The sequence below is a fragment of the Lissotriton helveticus genome, chromosome 4_2 (assembly GCF_964261635.1).
Source record: "Lissotriton helveticus chromosome 4_2, aLisHel1.1, whole genome shotgun sequence".
NCBI lineage: Eukaryota > Metazoa > Chordata > Amphibia > Caudata > Salamandridae > Lissotriton > Lissotriton helveticus.
Genome location: NC_136064.1, coordinates 64,789,255 through 64,813,029, shown reverse-complemented (window position 1 = coordinate 64,813,029; position 23,775 = coordinate 64,789,255). Strand labels below are relative to the sequence as shown.

Here is a 23,775-nt window from a genome sequence, read left to right as displayed (position 1 = left end):
CTGAGAAGTTTCTTTAAAAAAAAAAAACTTGTTTTATTGATTTCAAACAAATAAGTCACATTTCTTGGTTTGTATACTATTATACATTTACACAGTTACATTTGTTATACATTCAATAGGAATCAAATTGAAAATTAGTCATTAATTCCCACTGTGAGTCGGGTATTGTGCCTCATCTCCCTCTCCCTGGTAGGTGAGATACACAGTTCATCCCGGTATACATTCCACTTGCTCCATTTTATGTCCCTTTTTTTAGGGCAGCCTCTTGATTTAAACACCTCTTTTTCACTTGTTCATTCACCTCTTCATTCACTTGTTCAATTCTTGAGTCCAACCCTTCAGAGATGGCCTTTTTCCCACCCCCCATTTCATTGCAATTACGCGTTTCACCAAGGTGAGAAGCTTTTTGACATTCTCAATGACCACTCTAAAACCATTTCACCATCAGCACCCATGAAGCAACCTTCCAAACACAGACATGGCTGCAGTCACTTCAGCTGGGAGTAACCCAAACAAAGGCACCAGAAGGAAACTGAACATATGGGGTCTTACCTGCATCCTTCTTGTCGTCCGGAAACGAGAAGCACTGAGGAGAAAAGGAAACATATTTCACTCACTTAGATTATTTTTACCTTATTTTTCTTTCACGATATTTACAAATGGACAGAAAGGCTCACACCCCAACAACCAATCACAGCCATTGATGTTTCATTAAAGCTAGTGTCTTTTTTTTATTTTTATTTTTTTATTGTTAACTTAATTGAAATATATCATAGAAAACTTACGGCAATCATAATACAGTATAGGAAAACAAAATGTTTACACTGTGACAATATACAAAATTAGTAAGAAGCAGAAGAAACGAAAAAAGAAAAAAAAAAGGTCAAGTCAGCAAGCAAAATCCTAACATTCAGTTATTCATCCAATGTACAAATGGAGCCCATATTTTTAGCCCCTTCTCTCGTCTCCTCTTCCCCCCCTCTTTGAAATACTGCAGATTCCAAATTATGAAGGGCAAGAAACCTTGCTCTCCAATTAACAAAAGTTGGGGGAATGGGGTTAATCCATTCAGACTTTATAGTTAGTCGAATAACAGACATAGCAATACACAGAAAAGCAGTTTTGTGCGTTGATCTAGTAAACAAGCAATCATTTTCACACCCTGTTATGACTAGCTCAGCTGAAATGACCACAGGGATCTTAAGAGCACTAGTGATAAAAAATTGAACTTCTTGAAAAAAGCAACCCAGTTTCAGAGAGGTAAAGAACATTTGCACGTCGTTAGCAGCTGATTGGCCACATCTTGGGCACACATGTCCCCTAGACCCCTCCCATTTAGAGATCTTAGCCGGGGTGAGGTAGCGGTCAAAAAGAGCCATGTTACTTTGAGAGCGTAAGCTCCCTGAAATTAAAACTGAGTTAGCTAACTCCAATATTGATGGAATATCGATGCCGCTCTTACCAAATTTAACATCCAATCTCGTGTTTTGGGAAGAGAGGTCATCTGGCACCCCTGTTAATAAATCCTGATACAGGTCCCCAATGCGTGTTTTCCTGAGAATAAGTTCCATAAGTGAATTTTTATAAAGTGCAGTGTGGGTGCGTTGCAAAAGTTTTTCAATATAACTGCGAATCTGTAAGTATTTGAAAAATTTATTTGTGCCTAATCCATATTTTTCTTTTAAAAATGCAAAAGAAGCCATATTACCATCAACAACTAAGTCCCCAGTATACAAATTCCTTGTGCTCTCCACCTAATGGTGACACAATCCTGAAAAATTACAGGTAGCAACCTAGCAGCCGCCAGAGGTGTATAAAAATTATAATTAGAAATTGCCCATTTCCGCCGTATTTTCCTCCAAACTGAATGCATTGTTTGAATCACCTTGAACTTTGTTTTTTTTATAATAACTGGGTTCCAGCACTGAAAGGAGAATCCCCTTAGCGTCATCACCCAACCCTATCTCAAAAATAGAGTGGGAACAAGCTATTGGAATTGAAGCTCTTGACCCAAACAAAGGCAGAGTTAGATGTTGCAGCAATGCTGACCAGTTATAGAGCAGCAAATCGGGAACTGCCCAACCCCCCCCCCTATTGAGTGGTAGATACATCCATTTGGCCGCCCTCCGAGTAGAATGATAGCCCCAGAGAAACCTATTACAACAGCTTTGTGCTCTACTTATACTAGACAGCAAATTCCAGAAGAATTGTCCTAAAGATATACAAAAACTTAGGTAAAACAAGCATTTTCAAAACGTTCCTCCTACCAAATAAAGAAAGTTGCAACTTATCCAATCTGGTCAGAGTGGTATTAACGGTTTGAATAATTGGCATGATATTTATTTCCGGTAGGAGTTCCACTGCTGCTATAATTTCAACCCTCAAGTACTTAGCACTCCGTACCACTGGGGCGTCCGAAGGGCCCATATTAGCTGTTTGTATGATCTGAGTTTTCTGAATGTTTAACTTATATCCTGACAATTGACCATAAGTATCTGCCAATCTCTGTAAAGCTGTAAATGCAGATGACACATTGGTGGTTAAAACAGCAATGTCATCGGCATACGCCAATGCTTTAAATTCATGCACATTGACCTTAACAGGGGCTATATTTGAGCAAGACTCTATTTTGTTGATAAACGGATCAATGTATAAGGCAAATAGCAGAGGTGAACAGGGGCACCCCTGCCTGGTGCCCCTGCCTATGCCAAAAGACCATGAAAGGAGACCTGATATAGATAACATTGCACGTGGAGTAATATACAATGATTGTAAAGCATATATGAAGCTTGGAGAGAAGCCCTTCCATTGGAGAACCCTCCACAGAAACTCCCAGGCAACCCTATCGAACGCCTTTTCGGCGTCCAATAGGATTAGCCCTAAAGGAGAATCCGTGACTTGGGCCCAATCCAGTAGAGCTATAACTCGACGTACATGGTCTGCCGTATCCCTGCCCGGGATGAAGCTGTGTTGACGGATTGACACCAGAGGGGATATGACCAGTGCAAGCCTAGCAGCAAGAATTTTCGAGAATAGTTTACTGTCCGTATTGATTAATCAAATCGGACGATATGAGGCTGGGTCCAAATCTGATTTGTCCTTCTTTTTGATCAAAATAATGGATGTCAAGTGCCAAGAATCTGGAATAGTCCCAAGCTGAGCTTGCCTCAAGGTTGTTAAGAGATCTTCGCAAATCTCTGCCCGGAATGTAGAATAAAATTCTAAAGGAATTAGATCAGGGCCAGCCGCTTTACCCTTAGCCAAGGAATTCAAGGCTGATTCCACCTCATCACACTCTATAGGAGCAGCAAGAAGGGAATTCTGAAAATCAGAGATTTTGCTCGTATTGAGATCGGCCACAAAGGTGCCGAATTCCTGATCTATAATAAGGTCACGAACTTTCTCAGTATATAAAGACTGATAAAATTCCGCAAAAACAGATAGTACCCCTTCCGGTGTGTTATGGATCTGCCCTCTAGTGTCTCGTATCTTAAGAATACGATTGGCTAACCCCCGCTACTGAAGCCGCTTGGCAAGAACCCTGTCTGATCTTTCCCCGAACTCAAACATTGTCGATCGGTACTGTAAATATTTAGCAGCGAGGTCATGGCCCAAAAATTCAAGAAGAGAGGACTTAATACGAGCCACAGACAGTTGAATAGACACTATGTTGTGACCATCCCTAATCACGTTAGTGAGCTGAATCTCGGCCTGACGTAATTCGTCAATACGGTCATTCGTCTGTGCATGGACTAGCTTCTGAAGTTAGTCCAGAAGTTAAAGCTAGTGTCTTCATTGTTTTTAAAAATAATTGCCGCCTGCAGGCGGTTCTAGCAATCTTCATGCAAAAATCACGTTACGCAGTAGCATCTCCTACCCCACGTACAGCAGATGGCCTTTTAGGTATTGCTTACCACAGCTGTGTGCAAGACCTTCTGTTACCAATTCTATAATTATATATGGATTGCGATTTGGCTCCTCCCATGGCATTATTACTCTCTCACCTCATGCTATTGGTTATTCGTTTATTATTTCGCCTTCCAGGAAGTGCTTCCATTAGAACGCATGAGGGACTATTTTATATCTGAAAAGTATAGTCATCACAATGTTTGTCAAGTTGAATTTAAAATCTCTTTATGCACATTGTATAAAGAAACCTATCGTTTGTTGTTACTTTCTCCACGGCACTGGCAAAGCCAATAGGACAGACTTCAATGGGATAAACAGCATTTGTGCACGCAACACACGTAAACAGCATTCGTGAATGTCTTTGTTTACATCCATTGGCACATTAAATCCAGACCTACTTGTTTTGCCAAGTCTTCGTTAAAATTGTGGTCCACTTTTATGGCTGTGATTAACTAGATAAAAAAGAATGCGTGACAGTGTAAGTTTGAGATGCCTGTCCTTGCGACAAGCACACCGACGAGAGGGATCATATAGACGTAAGCCCACTGACGAGGCGCTTCAACGGCACTGTTGGTAGCTTTACGCAAGTCTGGGGTATAGCGCTGACAAGTATGACTGACGGACTACGGCATCATAGGTGCTTGGGCCGCAATGATCGGGTTTCTATGCGCTTTGAGAGAGAAGCCTGAAAAATGTTTACGATGCCTTAGAAAAGGACTGACACTGGTCACTATAAGAAAGTATTGATTGATGAAACTTTTAATATACTCAAACTTGACTGAGTAGCAACAAGTAAAATTTGTACTAAGATGCCCAATAGAATAGATGCAGCTTTGCTTGTGTAATAGTCCAAATCTAGTCTGTAATTTGTAACATGAGGCAGACTGTTTTAATCGTGTTGTTCAGTTTTTTCAAGCTTTACAGATGCAATTGTTCAGAGACAACATTGAGACCCAATATTTTCCAACATGATTGCACCAGAATATTATTTTCATATGTAGGTTCAGAAAAGGTTCATAGGAGACATTTATTCTACATTTTCTGGTGTTTCTACAAAAAGGAGTCCAAATGGGCTCGAACTATAGCTCTCTAATAAAGAAAGCTATGTGCGTCACACAGTTCAAACACCCATTGCAGCACATTTAAGGAAACAATGCTCAGAGGAAGGCTCAGTGCTGGGTGGGGTGGGTCGTGGGAGACCACGAGCAGTGCCCCTCACGTGCCTGAGGAGAGGGAGACTGACTGACCTGCCACTGACCTTTAAGGCTCCGCCCATCTGTACCAGGATGTCTGTAGCACTTTTGCAAAGCTGAGAACAGCTCTGCTGTCGGAAACATCAGCCTGCAGAATCCTCTTTAATGTATGGGACTGCTCTGTTTTCTGGGGCACATACCTGTGTGTGGGGTGGCAATCTGAGAGATAGCTTTGCTGCTCCAAGTACACTCCAATAACATCTGTACATGTTGAGGTATAGCTCTGCTGTCCGAGATGCAGGCCTAGAATATTAGAATAATTTAGGAATAGTGCTGGTGTCTGCATAGCTCTATTATCCAAAGTATCAGCTTGCACCTCCCAAGCAAGCGAAGGCATAGCTCTGCGGTCTGAAGTATCCGCATACATCTTCTAAGCAAGTGAAGGGGTGGCTCTGTTGTCCGAAGTATCAGCTAACATCTTTGGCGCAAGCCAAGGGATAGCTCTGCTGACTGCAATATCAGCTTTCATCTTCTAAGTAAGGGTGGGTGGCGAACTCCGCTCTGCCTGCGGAGTTTGTGGAGTTTTGCCAACTCCGCGCTCTGCTAGGAACGTGGAGCTCATCAAAAACTCCGATTCCACTGCGTTGCGAAGTTTACCCCCGCCTCCCACCCCTGGTGAGGCACAGGGTCGGATTGGGATTGAAAATCGGCCCGGGCACACAAAAAAAAAATCGGCCCTCATTTGCATAATCACTGCTTCAGCGTAATTGAATTAAAAGGAAGGAGGGGGGCTTAAAAAAATGCACACATTAGTTTACACTAGTGAAACACACCTGAAAACAAGTGAGGCCACTTCTACTGGGGCCCCCTGCCCCGCTCAGTATGTGCACACAGTAATGTGCCGGCCAGCGAGACAAAGGGAGAGATACCTCTGCCTGCTGCTAAACCGGGGGTGGGGGATCGGCGGTGTTGGTGGCGGGGAGGGTGGTAGTGAGCGCCCATCTGCCTGCAGAAAGGCCACTCAGCCACCCACTGGGCCGCTGGCGGTAATCCGAAAATAGAGACAGTGCCCAAATCGGCCCCAGACTGCTCCAAAAAGCAGCCCACAGCAGGCACTCAGACACCGGCCCCTCGGGCATTGCCCGAATGCCCGCGTTACCAATCCGACGCTGGTGAGGCAGCAGAGGCTTACCTGGTGCATTCTCCGCCGTGCCCGGGCTGTCCTCCTCCTGGCTGTCTCCTCTCCTCGTCGGTGCAAAACCCCTACACTGTACATCTCCGGAGGACTGTGCATGTGCGCACAGGCGCTGTCCTCCCAAGACCTGCATCGTAGGGGTTGTGCACCGACGAGGAGAGGAAACAGCCAGGAGGAGGACAGCCCGGGCACGGCGGAGAACGCACTAGGTAAGCCAAGCAGGTGGCAGTCTTGGGGTCAGGATCCCTCCAGGTCTGCTGCCTGCATCATGCTGCATGCAGGGGTCGGAGCAGAGCGGAATTCCATTGAGTTTTTAGGCAACTATGTGGAATTCCACGTAGTGTCACTCCGCCAACTCCGCCCACAATTACTTCTAAGCAAGCCAAAGCAAAGCTCTGCTGTCTGAGGTGCAGACCTTTAATATCTCTACGTTGAGTTAAATTTGTTATTTGAGATGCAGGTCTGCATCATATGTGTTAATCCATCATTTTTTTCTTGATTAAGGCATCAGTCTCCCTGTATAATCTGAGCAAGGCGATGGACAGCTTGGCTACCTTAAGTGCACATGGGTAGTGTGCGTTTAACTTGAGGGACAGAGAAATACCTGTGACATTTGTGCAACTCCAGATTAAGCTGTCATTCACTAAACACTAAGGCCCATATTTATCAATACTTCACGCAACGCAACAGAGCAAGCCACCGTGCTGTGCTGCGCTGCGTGAAAGAGAGAGGCCAGGAATGCGCCATATTTGACATTATAAAGTTCATTCCTACTCTCTGCCTGCACTTGGGCACAAACTGCAATGGTGTCTGCGTTGTAGGCAGGATTGTTTTGTGCAGGGATTCCTTCCTGCACAAAAACAATCCCTGAGGCATTTTCCTCTTTTTAAGTGTGCTGCAGAAAGCGGAAACAACCTCTGGTGAGACAATTCTGACGCATTCCCAAGTCTACCAGTGTTGGTAAATCTGAGCATGTGTCAGAATGAATGGGTGGATGTGTGGGAACAAACACGCTCCTCCCTTGGAACGCCTCCCTGGGGCAGAGTAACGCAAGGCAGCGACGTGCGCTGTCTTGCGTTACTCTAGATTCAGCAAACTCACGAAGGGTGGCCGCGCGTAGCTTGGAAAAAATCTCATTCTAATTTTTGCGTCGCTCTGGCGTGCCCTTGCGTGGCGCAAGGGCGACACAAAACCTTGATAACTATGGGCCATAATATCTCATAGTAAGAAAGCTGGCTCTGCTGTCTGTCGATCACACGAGCAGTGAAGTAGCACAACTCTTGTGAAGTTTTTGCAAAACATATTACATTTAAGATTCAGTACATGGCTTCAGCCCATGAAATTATTATTATTAAAGGTGAGAGTAAAGTATTAAAGTCTAAACGTGTGCCTTCAAAAGGAAGTGGCCAGGCCAATTTTATTCGAAATATGTACAGTTTCATAGAAATAACAGCAAGTGGGTTGAGGTCTTCTCAAAAGACCTAAAGTGACTCTGCTCAATGTTCAGAAACGATTGCCCGAGTTACTGTGTGTGTGAACTGTGTTTGAGTGGGATGTGTAGATGTTAACTACACCAATGGCGCTTGTGTACATTTTGTGCACGTACACTTTGTGTATGTGAATATGTAAGCATGAACGTTTTAGCTTCTGGGAGGTATGAATGCTTTTATTTCATTTGTTATTAAAGCACAACAAGGCCCTGTGCTTCGGTGACAGAGCACTTTACAGAACACTCAGGCAGAAATAAAGCACTTTATGATATCAATAGGATTCAAAAAACAGCCATGCAGGAGGGAGGGGCATTCAGCAAACTACTTCCGGTTAGTCAAGGTCAATCGATGGACAGATTTCAAGTGAAGTCTCTGAGAAAGTTCTGTTGAACGTCCCTCCTAAAGGAAGAGATTGACAGGACCTGCTCGACTTGGACACCAGCTCTCTTGCCGCCCCCACCCCAGCCCCCCTCCCACCCACAATCTTGAGCAATCCACGTTTTCCTGAATTTAAACAATCTAATTTAACATTTCCTGTCATACTGCCTCCCTCCCTACTATTGGTACAGGCCACTGGAAAATCACAGTAATGTCATCTTTTTCTGTGTAAATAGGAATCTGTCGCTCTAGCCAAGCAAACCACCACCAGTTGCACAATTTGCAGATTTTGAAAAAGAATGGCTCAAACACTTCTGATGTTAATAAACTTGTGCACAGGATGGATGCCTTTCCACACTGAACATGTTGCACAAGTTAACTGACCACTGACCAGCTGCTCATTGCCTTTTTTCAAGTGTGTAAGGAAGTAATTAGTGTAAACATTCTCAATTAATGATGACCAGGTCAAGGGCTTTGTATGCTGAAAAATATGAAAACATGTAATTACTTAAATGTAATATAAGTATTAACCTACCTGCCCATTTCAAACCTCTATTTCGCCAACAAGTTCATAGAAATAGAGTTGATGAGACAACGCCAAGTTCATGTGGAGTTAAACCATCTCGTCAGCCACCATCAGCCTTGATACAGAACCACGAGGACCACCAGCCTGGATTCAGAACCACGGGGACCACCAGCCTGGATTCAGAACCACGGGGACCACCAGCCTCAATTCAGAACCACAAGGACCACCAGCGTAGATTCCGAACCATGAGGGCCACTAGCCTGGATTCAGAACCTCAAGGACCACCAGCCTGGATTCAGAACCACGAGGACCACCAGCCTGGATTCAGAACCTCAAGGACCACCAGCCTGGATTCAGAACCACGAGGACCACCAGCCTGGATTCAGAACCACCAGCCTGGATTCAGGACCACGAGGACCACCAGCCTGGATTCAGAACCACGAGGACCACCAGCCTGGATTCAGAACCACCAGCCTGGATTCAGAACCACGAGGACCCCAGCCAGGATTAAGAACCACAGTGACCACCAGCCTCGATTCAGAACCACAGGGACCACCAGCCTGGATTCAGAACCACAGGGACCACCAGCCTGGATTCAGAACCACAGGGACCACCAGCCTTGATTCAGAACCACAAGGACCACCAGCCTGGATTCAGACCCACGAGGACCACCAGCCTGGATTCAGAACCACAGGGACCACCAGCCTGGATTCAGACCCACGAGGACCACCAGCCTGGATTCAGACCCACAAGGACCAGCAGCCTGGATTCAGAACCACAGGGACCACCAGCCTGGATTCAGACCCACGAGGACCACCAGCCTGGATTCAGAACCACGGGGACCACCAGCCTGGATTCAGAACCACGGGGACCACCAGCCTCAATTCAGAACCACAAGGACCACCAGCGTAGATTCCGAACCATGAGGGCCACTAGCCTGGATTCAGAACCTCAAGGACCACCAGCCTGGATTCAGAACCACGAGGACCACCAGCCTGGATTCAGAACCACCAGCCTGGATTCAGGACCACGAGGACCACCAGCCTGGATTCAGAACCACGAGGACCACCAGCCTGGATTCAGAACCACCAGCCTGGATTCAGAACCACGAGGACCCCAGCCAGGATTAAGAACCACAGTGACCACCAGCCTCGATTCAGAACCACAGGGACCACCAGCCTGGATTCAGAACCACAGGGACCACCAGCCTGGATTCAGAACCACAGGGACCACCAGCCTTGATTCAGAACCACAAGGACCACCAGCCTGGATTCAGACCCACGAGGACCACCAGCGTAGATTCCGAACCATGAGGGCCACTAGCCTGGATTCAGAACCTCAAGGACCACCAGCCTGGATTCAGAACCACGAGGACCACCAGCCTGGATTCAGAACCACCAGCCTGGATTCAGAACCACGAGGACCCCAGCCAGGATTAAGAACCACAGTGACCACCAGCCTCGATTCAGAACCACAGGGACCACCAGCATGGATTCAGAACCACAGGGACCACCAGCCTGGATTCAGACCCACGAGGACCACCAGCCTGGATTCAGACCCACAAGGACCAGCAGCCTGGATTCAGAACCACAGGGACCACCAGCCTGGATTCAGACCCACGAGGACCACCAGCCTGGATTCAGGACCACGAGAACCACCAGCCTGGATTCAGAACCACGAGGACCACCAGCCAGGATTCAGAACCACAGGGACCACCAGCCTGGATTCAGGACCACGAGGACCACCAGCCTGGATTCAGAACCACGAGGAACACCAGCCTGGATTCAGAACCACGAGGACCCCAGCCAGGATTCAGAACCACAAGGACCACCAGCCTGGATTCAGAACCACGAGGACCAGCAGCCTGGATTCAGACCCACGAGGACCACCAGCCTGGATTCAGAACCACAGGGACCACCAGCCTGGATTCAGAACCACGAGGACCACCAGCCTGGATTCAGAACCACAAGGACCACCAGCCTGGATTCAGACCCAAGAGGACCACCAGCCTGGATTCAGAACCACAGGGACCACCAGCCTGGATTCAGGACCACGAGGACCACCAGCCTGGATTCAGAACCACAGGGACCACCAGCCTGGATTCAGACCCACGAGGACCCCAGCCAGGATTAAGAACCACAGTGACCACCAGCCTGGATTCAGTACCACCAGCCTGGATTCAGAACCACGAGGACCCCAGCCAGGATTAAGAACCACAGTGACCACCAGCCTCGATTCAGAACCACAGGGACCACCAGCCTGGATTCAGAACCACAGGGACCACGAGCCTGGATTCAGAACCACAGGGACCACCAGCCTTGATTCAGAACCACAAGGACCACCAGCCTGGATTCAGAACCACAGGGACCACCAGCCTGGATTCAGACCCAGGAGGACCACCAGCCTGGATTCAGACCCACGAGGACCACCAGCCTGGATTCAGAACCACAGGGACCACCAGCCTGGATTCAGAACCACGAGGACCAGCAGCCTGGATTCAGACCCACGAGGACCAGCAGCCTGGATTCAGACCCACGAGGACCAGCAGCCTGGATTCAGACCCACGAGGACCACCAGCCTGGATTCAGAACCACAGGGACCACCAGCCTGGATTCAGAACCACGAGGACCACCAGCCTGGATTCAGAACCACAAGGACCACCAGCCTGGATTCAGACCCAAGAGGACCACCAGCCTGGATTCAGGACCACGAGGACCACCAGCCTGGATTCAGAACCACAGGGACCACCAGCCTGGATTCAGACCCACGAGGACCACCAGCCTGGATTCAGGACCACGAGAACCACCAGCCTGGATTCAGAACCACGAGGACCACCAGCCTGGATTCAGACCCACGAGAACCACCAGCCTGGATTCAGAACCACGAGGACCACCAGCCTGGATTCAGAACCACGAGGACCACCAGCCTGGATTCAGTACCACCAGCCTGGATTCAAGACCACCAGCCTGGATTCAGGACCAACTGCCTGGATTCAGAACCACGAGGACCACCAGCCTGGATTCAGACCCACAGGGACCACCAGCCTGGATTCAGACCCACGAGGACCACCAGCCTGGATTCAGACCCACGAGGACCACCAGCCTGGATTCAGAACCACGAGGACCACCAGCCTGGATTCAGACCCACGAGGACCACCAGCCTGGATTCAGAACCACAGGGACCACCAGCCTGGATTCTGAACCACAGGGACCACCAGCCTGGATTCAGAACCACGGGGACCACCAGCCTGGATTCTGAACCACAGGGACCACCAGCCTGGATTCAGACCCACGAGGACCACCAGCCTGGATTCAGAACCACAGGGACCACCAGCCTGGATTCTGAACCACAGGGACCACCAGCCTGGATTCAGGACCATGAGGACCACCAGCCTGGATTCAGGACCACAGGGACCACCAGCCTGGATTCAGAACCACAGGGACCACCAGCCTGGATTCAGGACCACGAGGACCACCAGCCTGGATTCAGAACCACAGGGACCACCAGCCTGGATTCAGAACCATGACGACCACCAGCCTGGATTCAGAACCACAGGGACCACCAGCCTGGATTCAGGACCACGAGGACCACCAGCCTGGATTCAGAACCACCAGCCTGGATTCAGAACCACAGGGACCACCAGCCTGGATTCAGAACCACAGGGACCACCAGCCTGGATTCAGGACCATGAGGACCACTGTTGTATAACGAAAGATGACTCCAAATCCGGTAAGGTTGCAGGTAAGCAGTTTAATACAGCAGACAGAAAAGTAACAGGACCGTAACCTCATCTGGCCAGGTAGTAACTGCCACAGAATGGAATGGCAGACAGTGACACAGAGAGAACTATGCAAGCAGTCTAGAAGGTTGGAGCCAGAGCATGCAGGGAGAGGACAGATAGGGAAAAGCTATGTACAACACATCTCCCTCCTTTGGGAACAAAATGAAAACAAGGGAAAGAAAGAGCAAAATAACAATAACAGCTGTTAATGAACATAGTCACTCAAGTAAGCTGGAGGATGACGGGAACGTGGACACCTTGAGGAGACATTGGAAGAAGAAACACCAGAGGTAGTATCAGAACACTCATGCATATCATCACACGCAGACGAAGGAGCATCGCCACCACCCACCTCCCCCCGTACAGCAGGTGAGTCACGCGACTCGGAGTCTTGTCGAGCAGACAACATATAGCCACTGCAGCCTGTCTCAGAAGGAATAAGATCGGAATCATGGGTATTGGAGACCTCCTTCTGATATAAGGCAACCCTTCTGTAGTTCCACTTAGCACCATTCTCAAGAAGAACAAAATGGGGAAAAGCTTTCTTAACCCGGAAGGGACCAGTGAACTTAGAAAGGCCCTTGGAGCAGCGACCCGGCTTAACCTTGACCAAATCGCCAGTGGAGATGGGAAGAGGGGAAATATTTGAAGGGGAAGAAAGCTTGTTATCATCCCTCAACCAGGAAGGAGTTAGCTTGGACACAGGGGAACGCCCTCGCATCAGTTCAAAAGGGGATTTTCCAGCCTGCCCATGGGGTGTTGAGCGGTAAGCCCAAACCAGCTCTTGTACACGCTCATCAGAAAAACACCCACTAGCAACTGACATCTGTATAACACCCTTGACTAGTCGGTTGACCCTTTCACACAGACCATTGCTTTCGGGATTATAAAGACAGGTGCGGTGATGAGATATACCACATTCACGCAAGAAACAAGCCATTTTGTTAGAGGTGAGCTGGGTGCCGTTATCTGTAATGAGAACTGAAGGATAACCCTCATTCACAAAAACAGACTTGAGGAAAAGAATGGTGGAGTCAGTTGTAATCTCCTTCATGAAACGTACAGTCAACCACTTAGAGAAACAGTCAACAACAACCACCGCAAAACGTTGATTTACGGGCAATTCGCACATAGGGCCAATGAAATCTAAACATATTGTGTGCCAAGGCAAGCTTTTAAAGGAAATGCTGCCAACAGATTGAGAACCAATGACCTTGAGACGCTTCTCTCCTTCCATGCACAAGGAGCATTTGACAACACACTCCACAGCATCACTGTTGATTGAGGGCCACCAGAAATTTTCTTTTACACGCCGCTGAGTAAAAGTTTGACCCAAATGGCCCTCATGAGCTAAACCAAGAATCCTGCCCCTCAAAGAGCTTGGAGGAACATAACGATCGCCCCTCATGAGAACATTTTTCCCACACACAGACAACTCATTGACAACCTTAAGAAAGGGTCTGACAGCTGGTTCCACGGCACTTTCTCTTCTCGCCCCCTTGAGAACAAGATCAACTACAGCTTTCAAAACATGATCATCATCCATGCCTTTGGACCACTCCTCAGCTGAAAAGGAACTCTCACACAAAGACACGACATCATGTAAGGAGGCAACAGCCTTGTCATCGCCCTGTTCACACAAGGAATCCCCGGGGTTGGGAAAAGAAACCGGGAGACGCGATAAACAGTCGGCTTGTACATTCCTCCAGCCGTGAACAAATTCAACTTCAAACTGGTAATCCTGAAGGCGAGAAGCTAACCTGGCCAGCCTAGGGGAGCCCTTGCCTGTACCACCAGGTGCCAAAACATTTACTAGGGGTTTGTGATCCGTGCGAAGAACAAACCGAGAACCCCATAGATATGTTCTAAAGTAGTTAACGCCCCATGCAGCCGCAAGAGCCTCTCGCTCAATAACAGAATAGTTGACCTCAGAGGTCGACAGAGGCCTCGAGGCAAAAGCGACAGTTTTCTCACCACACTTATGTTTCTGGAGGAGAACAGCTCCGAGACCAACACCACTGGCATCAACCATCAAAATAGAAGGACGTCTAATGTCAAAGGGTGTGAGAACACCTGAAGACTTAAGTTCAGTTTTGATACAGTTAAAGCAAAACTCTTGCTCACTCGTCCAAGAGAACTTGACCCCTTTCTTTAGTAAAACTCTTAAGGGAGCAGTCTTTGAGGAAAAATCTTTGATAAACTTAGAATAAAACTCAATTAGCCCCATGAAGGACCTGAGTTGTTCTTTATCTACAGGAGGAGGAGCCAGCTCTACCGCTTCTAAGAGATTTTTCTTAGGCCTTACACCCTCAGCAGAGAGACAGAAACCCAGATATTCAACCTCTTCAACCAAGAACGCACACTTCTCTCGGCGCAACGTGAGACCCGCATCCACAATTCTACCTAAGGCATTGCGTAAAACATCATTGTGCTCCTCCAAGGTATTGCCAAAGATGAGGATGTCATCTTGGAAGAAGATAATTTTATCTAGCCCCTTGAACACTTCAGAAACCATGCGCTGGAAAACACTGGCAGCAGAGATTAGACCAAACGGTAAGCGAGTAAACTGGAAAGTTCCCTCACCCGTGATAAAAGCTGTAAGATGCTTTGAGGCATCATCCAGACGAATCTGGTGATAGGCATGCTTGAGGTCTAGCTTGCTGAAAAACCTAGCTCCCTTAAGGGTGGAAACTAATTCGCCTATATTAGGTAAAGGGAATATATCGGCCACCACACATCTGTTCAAGGAGCGTAGATCCACACAGAAACGAATCTTGTTGTCAGGTTTGAGCGAGATGACAACAGGAGAAACCCATGGGGAGGCTTCAATCGGTTCGATAATACCCCCCTGTAACATCTCATCTAAAACAGCCTTGACCTCAGCCCGCAAGGCAAAAGGAACACGCCGCGCTTTGTGCTGTACGGGAATACTGCCCTCTTTTAACAGTATCCTGTGTGTGTACCCCTGTAGCTCACCCAGTTCCTCACGAAAAACCTGACTGTGACTGGCAAGTATGTCATCCACGTAACAATCATCCACAACAAGAACGGGATCATCAGCTCTGGGATTGACAATAATGTGTAGATCGTACTGGTGAGAACGACCCAGTATTGCGGGACCATCCACAGACACATAAATCTTGCCCTGGGTTGACCTGTTCTTGAAAACAATCATTGCATTGAAGTAACCAAGGAGGTTAATTTTTTCCCCTTGGTAACCGGATGGAAAGATGTCACAGACCTCCAAATGTTTGTTACCCCAAACCTCATACAACATAGACGAGGGAATGATAGTCCACTTGGACCCAGTGTCAACCATCAAGTCAACGTTTTTTCCATCAACTAAGACCTTTGCTTTAATAATACGCTCCCTCTTCTCATCACACGCGCACACTGAATCATACAAAATCAGTATTTTGTTGACATCACGCTTCAGTTCATTGTAATCACACACCACAGTAACCCTCTGATTGGCTCTATTCTTACACACTTTTGCAAAGTGGCCTATTTTACCACATTTTAAACATTCTTTGTTATTAGCGAAACAAAATTTTGCATCAGAAGAATGAGAATAACTCCCACATCTAGAGCACATTTTAGACACAAACTTGTTACTAGGTTGCGACTGTGATCTACTGAATGGCTGTTGAGACATATTTTTCTTTTGTAATACATAACCTTTCTTTCTGACAATCGCAACAGCAGCAGTTTCATCATCACTGATATCGCTATTAGTTAATTTATAAGATACTTCCGCAACCTTGGTATCTGAACTAGATTTTGATAACTCTTTAATACATTTTTCGCTCTCCTCGACCACCTTAGCAAGATCGATTGCTACCTTCAGAGTAGGGTTCTTAGCGGCCCACAAGCGCTCCTGAATTTTTCTATTGTTGACCTGTACCACCAACTGATCCCTAATATGCTCGTCAGCCATTTGACCGAAGTTGCATTTGACTGACAACTCACGAAGGCGAGCAACAAAGTCATCAATACTTTCGCCCTCAAGTTGTTTATTTTTGTAAAACCTATAACGTTGAAGAATTAGGTTTTCTTCCCTTCCAAATCTGTTCTCCAGTCTGGCAATGGCCTCTTCAAATTCATCCAAAGGTTGTGACGTGGCGGAAAGAACTTGAGGTAAATATTTAAAAAGTCTTTGCCCTTCCTTGCCTAATGTGGTCATCAGGATGGCCTTCTTACGTTTGGCAGAGAAGCCCTCACCATCCAAGGCTTCAATGTAGTCATTAAACATAATGACCCAGTCTTCCCAAGGAGTGGAAGGATTGCCAGGTTCAGTTAGAAACTGAGGAGGAAGAGCGATGTTTATAGATTGCGCCATTACAGACCAGCAGCCAAAACAATATGAATACCAAGCACAGGGAGTTCAGTGTCGCAACGAAAGTACAATTCTTTTGGACTTTGACTAGTAAAAAGATTCAGCGCTGCACTTCCTAGCGTTAGGAGTAATCACCAAATGTTAATAAATATCGTATCATTCTTATGAACTTTGACCAGTAAAAATGTTCGGCGCTGCACTTCCTAGCGTTAATGTTAATGAATAATGTGCTTACTTGTGTGGAAACGTTGCGTGCCAACGACTTTAACTTGAAATGAACCACTCGAGCGAACTGCTCGCATCGGACTGATGAACTGCACAGAGCGGACTGAGGAAGTAAACAAAGATGGCCGCCAGCGTATGTTGTCACGAAGGTCACGTTAATGACCTTGCGTAGACACCACGCAACAACCGGAGGTCCGTGCAGTAGTGCGCAGTCAATGCGCGAGACTCAGCTCGAGACTCCGCTCGTGGAAGCAGATCCAGCAAGACCGTTGCTATGGCCACGCGGGACACACACAAGTGACGTTCAACTCCGTTGCTACGCACCTCAGGCTTGTGACGCTGTGGGTAGCAACCACGGAGGCAAAGAACAAAAACGCTGTTTTAGGAAGTTGAATCCATAAAATCTCGACATCAGACGGTTGCAGAAGGAGAAGACATCGAGAACTCAAAGCGCTGACACTCGTGGATTCGTCGAGGAACGGATCGCTGTTGTAGGATAATCTTTTCTTAGGCTGTAGCAAACATTTGGCCAGATGCTCCCATCCTGAAGTCGCCAAAATGTTGTATAACGAAAGATGACTCCAAATCCGGTAAGGTTGCAGGTAAGCAGTTTAATACAGCAGACAGAAAAGTAACAGGACCGTAACCTCATCTGGCCAGGTAGTAACTGCCACAGAATGGAATGGCAGACAGTGACACAGAGAGAACTATGCAAGCAGTCTAGAAGGTTGGAGCCAGAGCATGCAGGGAGAGGACAGATAGGGAAAAGCTATGTACAACAACCACCAGCCTGGATTCAGGACCATGAGGACCACCAGCCTGGATTCAGAACCACAGGGACCACCAGACTGGGATCAAAACCACGAGGACCCCCAGCCTGGATTCAGAACCACAGGGACCACCAGCCTGGATTCAGACCCAGGAGGACCACCAGCCTGGCTTTAGAACCACAGGGACCACCAGCCTCGATTCAGAACCACAGGGACCTCCAGCCTGGATTCAGAACCACGAGGACCACCAGCCTGGATTCAGGACCAAGAGGACCACCAGCCTGGATTCAGACCCATGAGGACCACCAGCCTGGATTCAGAACCACAGGGACCACCAGCCTGGATTCAGACCCAGGAGGACCACCAGCCTGGATTCAGAACCACAGGGACCACCAGCCTGGATTCAGAACCACAGGGAACACCAGCCTGGATTCAGACCCAAGAGGACCACCAGCCTGGATTCAGAACCACAGGGACCACCAGCCTGGATTCAGAACCACAGGGACCACCAGACTGGGATCAGGACCACGAGGACCACCAGCCTGGATTCAGACCCACGAGGACCACCAGCCTGGATTCAGAACCACAGGGACCACCAGCCTCGATTCAGAACCACAGGGACCACCAGCCTGGATTCAAAACCACGAGGACCACCAGCCTGGATTCAGGACCAAGAGGACCACCAGCCTGGATTCAGACCCATGAGGACCACCAGCCTGGATTCAGAACCACAGGGACCACCAGCCTGGATTCAGAACCACAGGGACCACCAGCCTGGATTCAGAACCACAGGGACCACCAGACTGGGATCAGGACCACGAGGACCACCAGCCTAGATTCAGAACCACAGGGAACACCAGCCTGGGTTCATAACCACAAGGACCACCAGCCTGGATTCAGAACCACAGGGACCACCAGCCTGGATTCAGGACCATGAGGACCACCAGCCTGGATTCTGAACCACAGGGACCACCAGCCTGGATTCATAACCACAAGGACCACCAGCCTGGATTCAGAACCACAGGGACCACCAGCCTGGATTCAGGACCATGAGGACCACCAGCCTGGATTCAGGACCATGAGGACCACCAGCCTGGATTCAGAACCACAGGGACCACCAGACTGGGATCAGGACCACAGGGACCACCAGACTGGGATCAGGACCACGCGGACCACCAGCCTGGATTCAGAATAACGAGGACCACCAGCCTGGATTCAGAACCACAGGACCACCAGCCTGGATTCAGAACCACAGGGACCACCAGCCTGGATTCAGACCCATGAGGACCACCAGCCTGGATTCAGAACCACGAGGACCACCAGCCTGGATTCAGAACCACGAGGACCACCAGCCTGGATTCAGAACCACAGGGACCACCAGCCTGGATTCAGACCCATGAGGACCACCAGCCTTGATTCAGAACCACGTGGACCACCAGCCTGGATTCAGAACCACGAGGACCACCAGCCTGGATTCAGAACCACGAGGACCACCAGCCTGGATTCAGAACCACGAGGACCACCAGCCTGGATTCAGAACCACGAGGACCCCAGCCAGGATTAAGAACCACAAGGACCACCAGCCTGGATTCAGAACCACAAGGACCACCAGCCTCGATTGCACCAGCCTGGATTCGGAACCACGAGGACCACCAGCCTGGATTCAGAACCACGAGGACCACCAGCCTGGATTCAGACCCACAAGGACCACCAGCCTGGATTCAGAACCATGAGGACCACCAGCCTGGAATCAGAACCACGAGGACCACCAGCCTTGATTCAGAACCACAGGGACCACCAGCCTGGATTCAGACCCACGAGGACCACCAGCCTGGATTCAAAACCACGAGGACCACCAGCCTGGATTCAGAACCACAAGGACCACCAGCCTGGATTCAGAACCACAGGGACCACCAGCCTGGATTCAGACCCACGAGGACCACCAGCCTGGATTCAGAACCACGAGGACCACCAGCCTGGATTCAGAACCACGAGGACCACCAGCCTGGATTCAGACCACTGCGGACAAAGCAATATTTTTGGGAAAGATAGAATGATGATAGCTTGGCTCTATCGTGAATCCAATATACTCTCATTAACCAGAGCCATAAAATAAGGATCACGTCAGTTAAGTCATCCACACACCCCATGTAGTTCCATGTAGTGTTCCCCAAGAATAGTCACTCTTATGTTTACTATGTACACCCGCGGCCACCGTTAAATGAACAGGACCGTCTACAGGACTTTCGCATGATGAGGTCCTAATCCCAAGAAACCCTTCAATTACATCGTGCGAGTCTCAATCGCAAAAAACTACACGATAACTGCTTTACACACCTATGCCACATGCTGAGAAAAGAAGAGAACCAATTCAAATTGCAAGGGCTCACTTTTACAAAATTCATTTATGTACGAATACTTTTCTCTCAACCACATTGTGTGTGTTTTTACTATTGTTATCTCAATCTCCAAAAAAGTGACGCGTTTACTGCTGTACATATTTATTCCACACAAGAAAAGAATCTCAGCAAAGTCTTTCTTCACGTTACGAAAGTATCTGTTATAACATGAACCCGGAAAGCATCCATTCACCCGGGTCCAGAAAGGCAGTGTCAGCACAAGTCGTGCTCGAGGATTCAGCCGCAGGTAGCAGGAACGCTATGCTCCACGCAGCGACGAAACCGTAAAGTATTACATACTCCTGACCTGTAATGTATATATTATCGCTTACAGTAGGCATCCCTGACCCCCTGGCAACCCGTTGAAGCGTGAACCAGCGCAAAAGAGGTATGTGCAAAATCGCGCTATGTTAACTCAAAGACGCCCGACACTGAGCGCAGGCTAGCCCTCTCTCGTAAACGCTACTGAGTACCACATAGAATGTTTGAAAGTAATGAAAACATGAGCAAATGAGGTTTTCGAAACATTGTGCTTTTTTTGCAAAAACAACCACTGAGTGTTGAATGAAATGAGTGAAATTGTGAATTAACGTTTATTAGAAACTTGGGGCAACTGGCTAAAACAGAGAGCTTTTTTTACAACAAAGTTGAATTAAACAAATACGGGAACAATTGTGTATTTAAAACATCGGGTATTTGATGATGAGAAACCACCTGATTGTCGAATGACATGAGCGAAAGTGTGAACAAATGTTTATTAGAAACATATGGCAACTGGTTGACACACAACACCAGTATTAAGAAATGGAATTCACAGCTACTAATAGAATACGATCAGTTTTAACTGAACATAATGAGTAGGGAAAATTTGCCTAGTATAACGAAACAAGACGGCTATCATGGATGAAGGCCGGAGAATGAGGGAGTGTTATTTGCCATATTGGTGTGTGCTCTATAAAGTATTGCCATTTTCCAGTTGCGAAATGTAAATTTGTGGTAACTTAAATGTTATGAATGTCCTATAACCCACTTTCCCTCCCCCATGATTATCTACTTCAACAGGTACCACGAGACCTCCCTGAGGTGGAGGACTAATACGTCATTTACAACACCTTTCATCATATTAAGAAATTCTTATATATGAGTTTTCACCCACACTTCACATGGTCCTGAAGAAAGCCCACATGACCTGACAAGGCAACTAAGGGCTGAAACATGTCGACCTTTTTATAATCACGAAAATTGAGTGCGTAACAATCCTAATCATTCTCTATACGCACATCTATATATTTTCTGACAACCTACTCAAATCCAGAAATAATAAAGAAGAAGTCTGGCTGTCCGATTATTTTAGAATATTTCACCTACCACTAACCACTGATCACTACTGCTTTTAACCAAGGGTAAATACCTCCGGGTGGAGGTTGCATAACAACTAACCCAATGATTATGCAGTCACATGATTGAACAGCGGAGAATCAAGATATACCTCTAACTCGATCTACTTCACACGAGCATGAGGGTTTTTTAAATTTGTGACATATACATACGTCACCTGTATACCCAGAATAGAACCAAGATTAGCCAGTGCTTTAACTATGTGCTCTACTGGATGAAGGAGAACTTCCTCTGCATGAACATAGCCATAGTCCTAATAGTGGAAGAGCCCTAGGCCATCTGATTACACCAAGTGGCACCTCATAAAAATCCAGAATAACTAAATACATCCATAAGGAAATATTAATATCTGGCTTTCTGGCAACTGATTCAGAAATTGGCTTTTTCCCCATTGTATAGTTGCAGTCAGAGAACAAGGAGTGCTGAATGTGTCATCACGCGTATTAGATTATTCTGCAAACGTGCCCCTCCCCAAATATATAATTCTTTGTGGTGTGTCTAGGAACATCAGGTCTTAAAGTTCCAGCCTCAGGGTAGAGTACACCTACCTACCTTTAGCCCTTTTCTATATCAGGTTGAAGAGCCTGTCCTCCCTAGGGATACTGGAGACAAGCTCTATGTTAGTGCCTAACCCTACAGCAAAATAACCCTCCTACACCAAAGGGATCTCTCCTGTGTGTGTGCAAAGTCTTGTGTTTTTTTCCTAGGGAAGTTTGCATAATTCTCACAAACACACACCAACAAACACGAGACACCCTCACCTCTGTGTGTGTGTGTGGGGGAGGGTGAATGGGAGGCTTTGGAATGAAAAGCTGTAATTTTGTAGGCTTTTTGTATACAAGAGTAGTGTGTGTTGAATCACTGCACGGATAATTAAGGAGATGCACTTGAGTAGAGAATGCTCTTGAGATACCAGCCCAAGATAGTTTTGGAGAACTCGAATAAAAAAGTTAAGCAAACTGTTAGCTGGCTTGAAAATTCTCGCACATTACCGGCGCCAACTAAAACTCGCATGAGAAAACTATGCAGGTGAGCAGGAAAATCTGGAAACTACAGGTAAGACAACAATTAAGAACCCTACAAACTTACAAGTGCAAAATAAAAAATTTGCACACTTCTCCTTTAAGATCTACTAATATAAGCGACTCTGACTGAAAAGCAAGGACAGTATGTAGTGGATGTATGTTTGATTGTGGTATTTGTATTGTGAAACCTTATCAGAAAGGCAGCAGAGTACAGGGGCAAAGATGCAGTCAAGGAGTTCTTGGAGGGGTAGTGGCCATCTGAAAATGGGGGTGCACTGTTACTGCATTGTGGTGCAGTGCTCTATAAAGAGGTGTTTCTTCAACTCTTTCCAGAAACTGGATCAGCGTTGGGATGGTCTGGATGGATACAGGGAAGTTGTTCGAGATCCTGGATGCAGAGGCGGAGGTGGCCATTTGCTTGTTTACTCTTTTTTCAACTTTGTTTCCTGCCTGATGGCCGCCTGGCTGTGTCGAGAGCCAAGGCCAAGCGAGAGGCTGAGCTTTTCAGCCAGAGAGACAGAGTGAAGCTTTCTAGATGAGACACTTGGGTTTGAAGATGGTGCAGGCTGGCAAGGGGGAGTTCTAACTTCATATCTAGGCACAGGGGTCATCCAGGGAGCATAGGGTTAAAGTTACAATCTATAAATGATGAAGTTGCTAATGCACATAATGCCTGCCCATTTATTTATTTATTTATGATATTTATAAAGCGCGCAAATGCCCAAGGGCGTCTCAGCGCTGTGGACGCTTTACCAGTTTTATCTGGTAAAGCGAATGATTAGAGGTCTTGGGGCCGAAACGATCTCAACCTATTCTCAAACACCCTATTGGATCCAGTGGGTAGGTAATTATACACTATGCACCATTGCCTAAGCTCCCACAGGTCAGTAAACTGGGAAGAAGGCTGACATGAAAACTGAGAGTCCCTTGTGCTCGGACAGTCCCTAAATGACTCCCCTGCGCTACACGCTCTTTCACCCCAGCCCGCGGACATACTAAGCACATGCCCAGCAGAGGTGCAGAGCTGTGGAGTCAAAAATGTTTTTCTTTGCAGTTTTGGCTGCCTCTGCTTCCAGGGACCTCTGCCAAGAGTTTGTTTACAACTGGAGCTCTGTGTGGAGAGGAATGTGTGGTTGGAGGAGTTAGTATG

General features: G+C 47.4%; 1 protein-coding gene across 2 annotated transcripts in view; it reads right to left on the bottom strand.

The window, feature by feature from the left end:
* The window catches only part of STARD8 (StAR related lipid transfer domain containing 8), a 635,411-nt gene that overhangs the window by 423,338 nt on the left and 188,298 nt on the right, over positions 1-23,775 (bottom strand). For both annotated transcript variants that reach the window (XM_078640144.1, XM_078640145.1), the window contains exon 2: positions 553-586. In XM_078640144.1, coding sequence (XP_078496270.1) covers positions 553-586 — 34 coding nt within the window. The remainder of the gene's footprint in view (positions 1-552; positions 587-23,775) is intronic.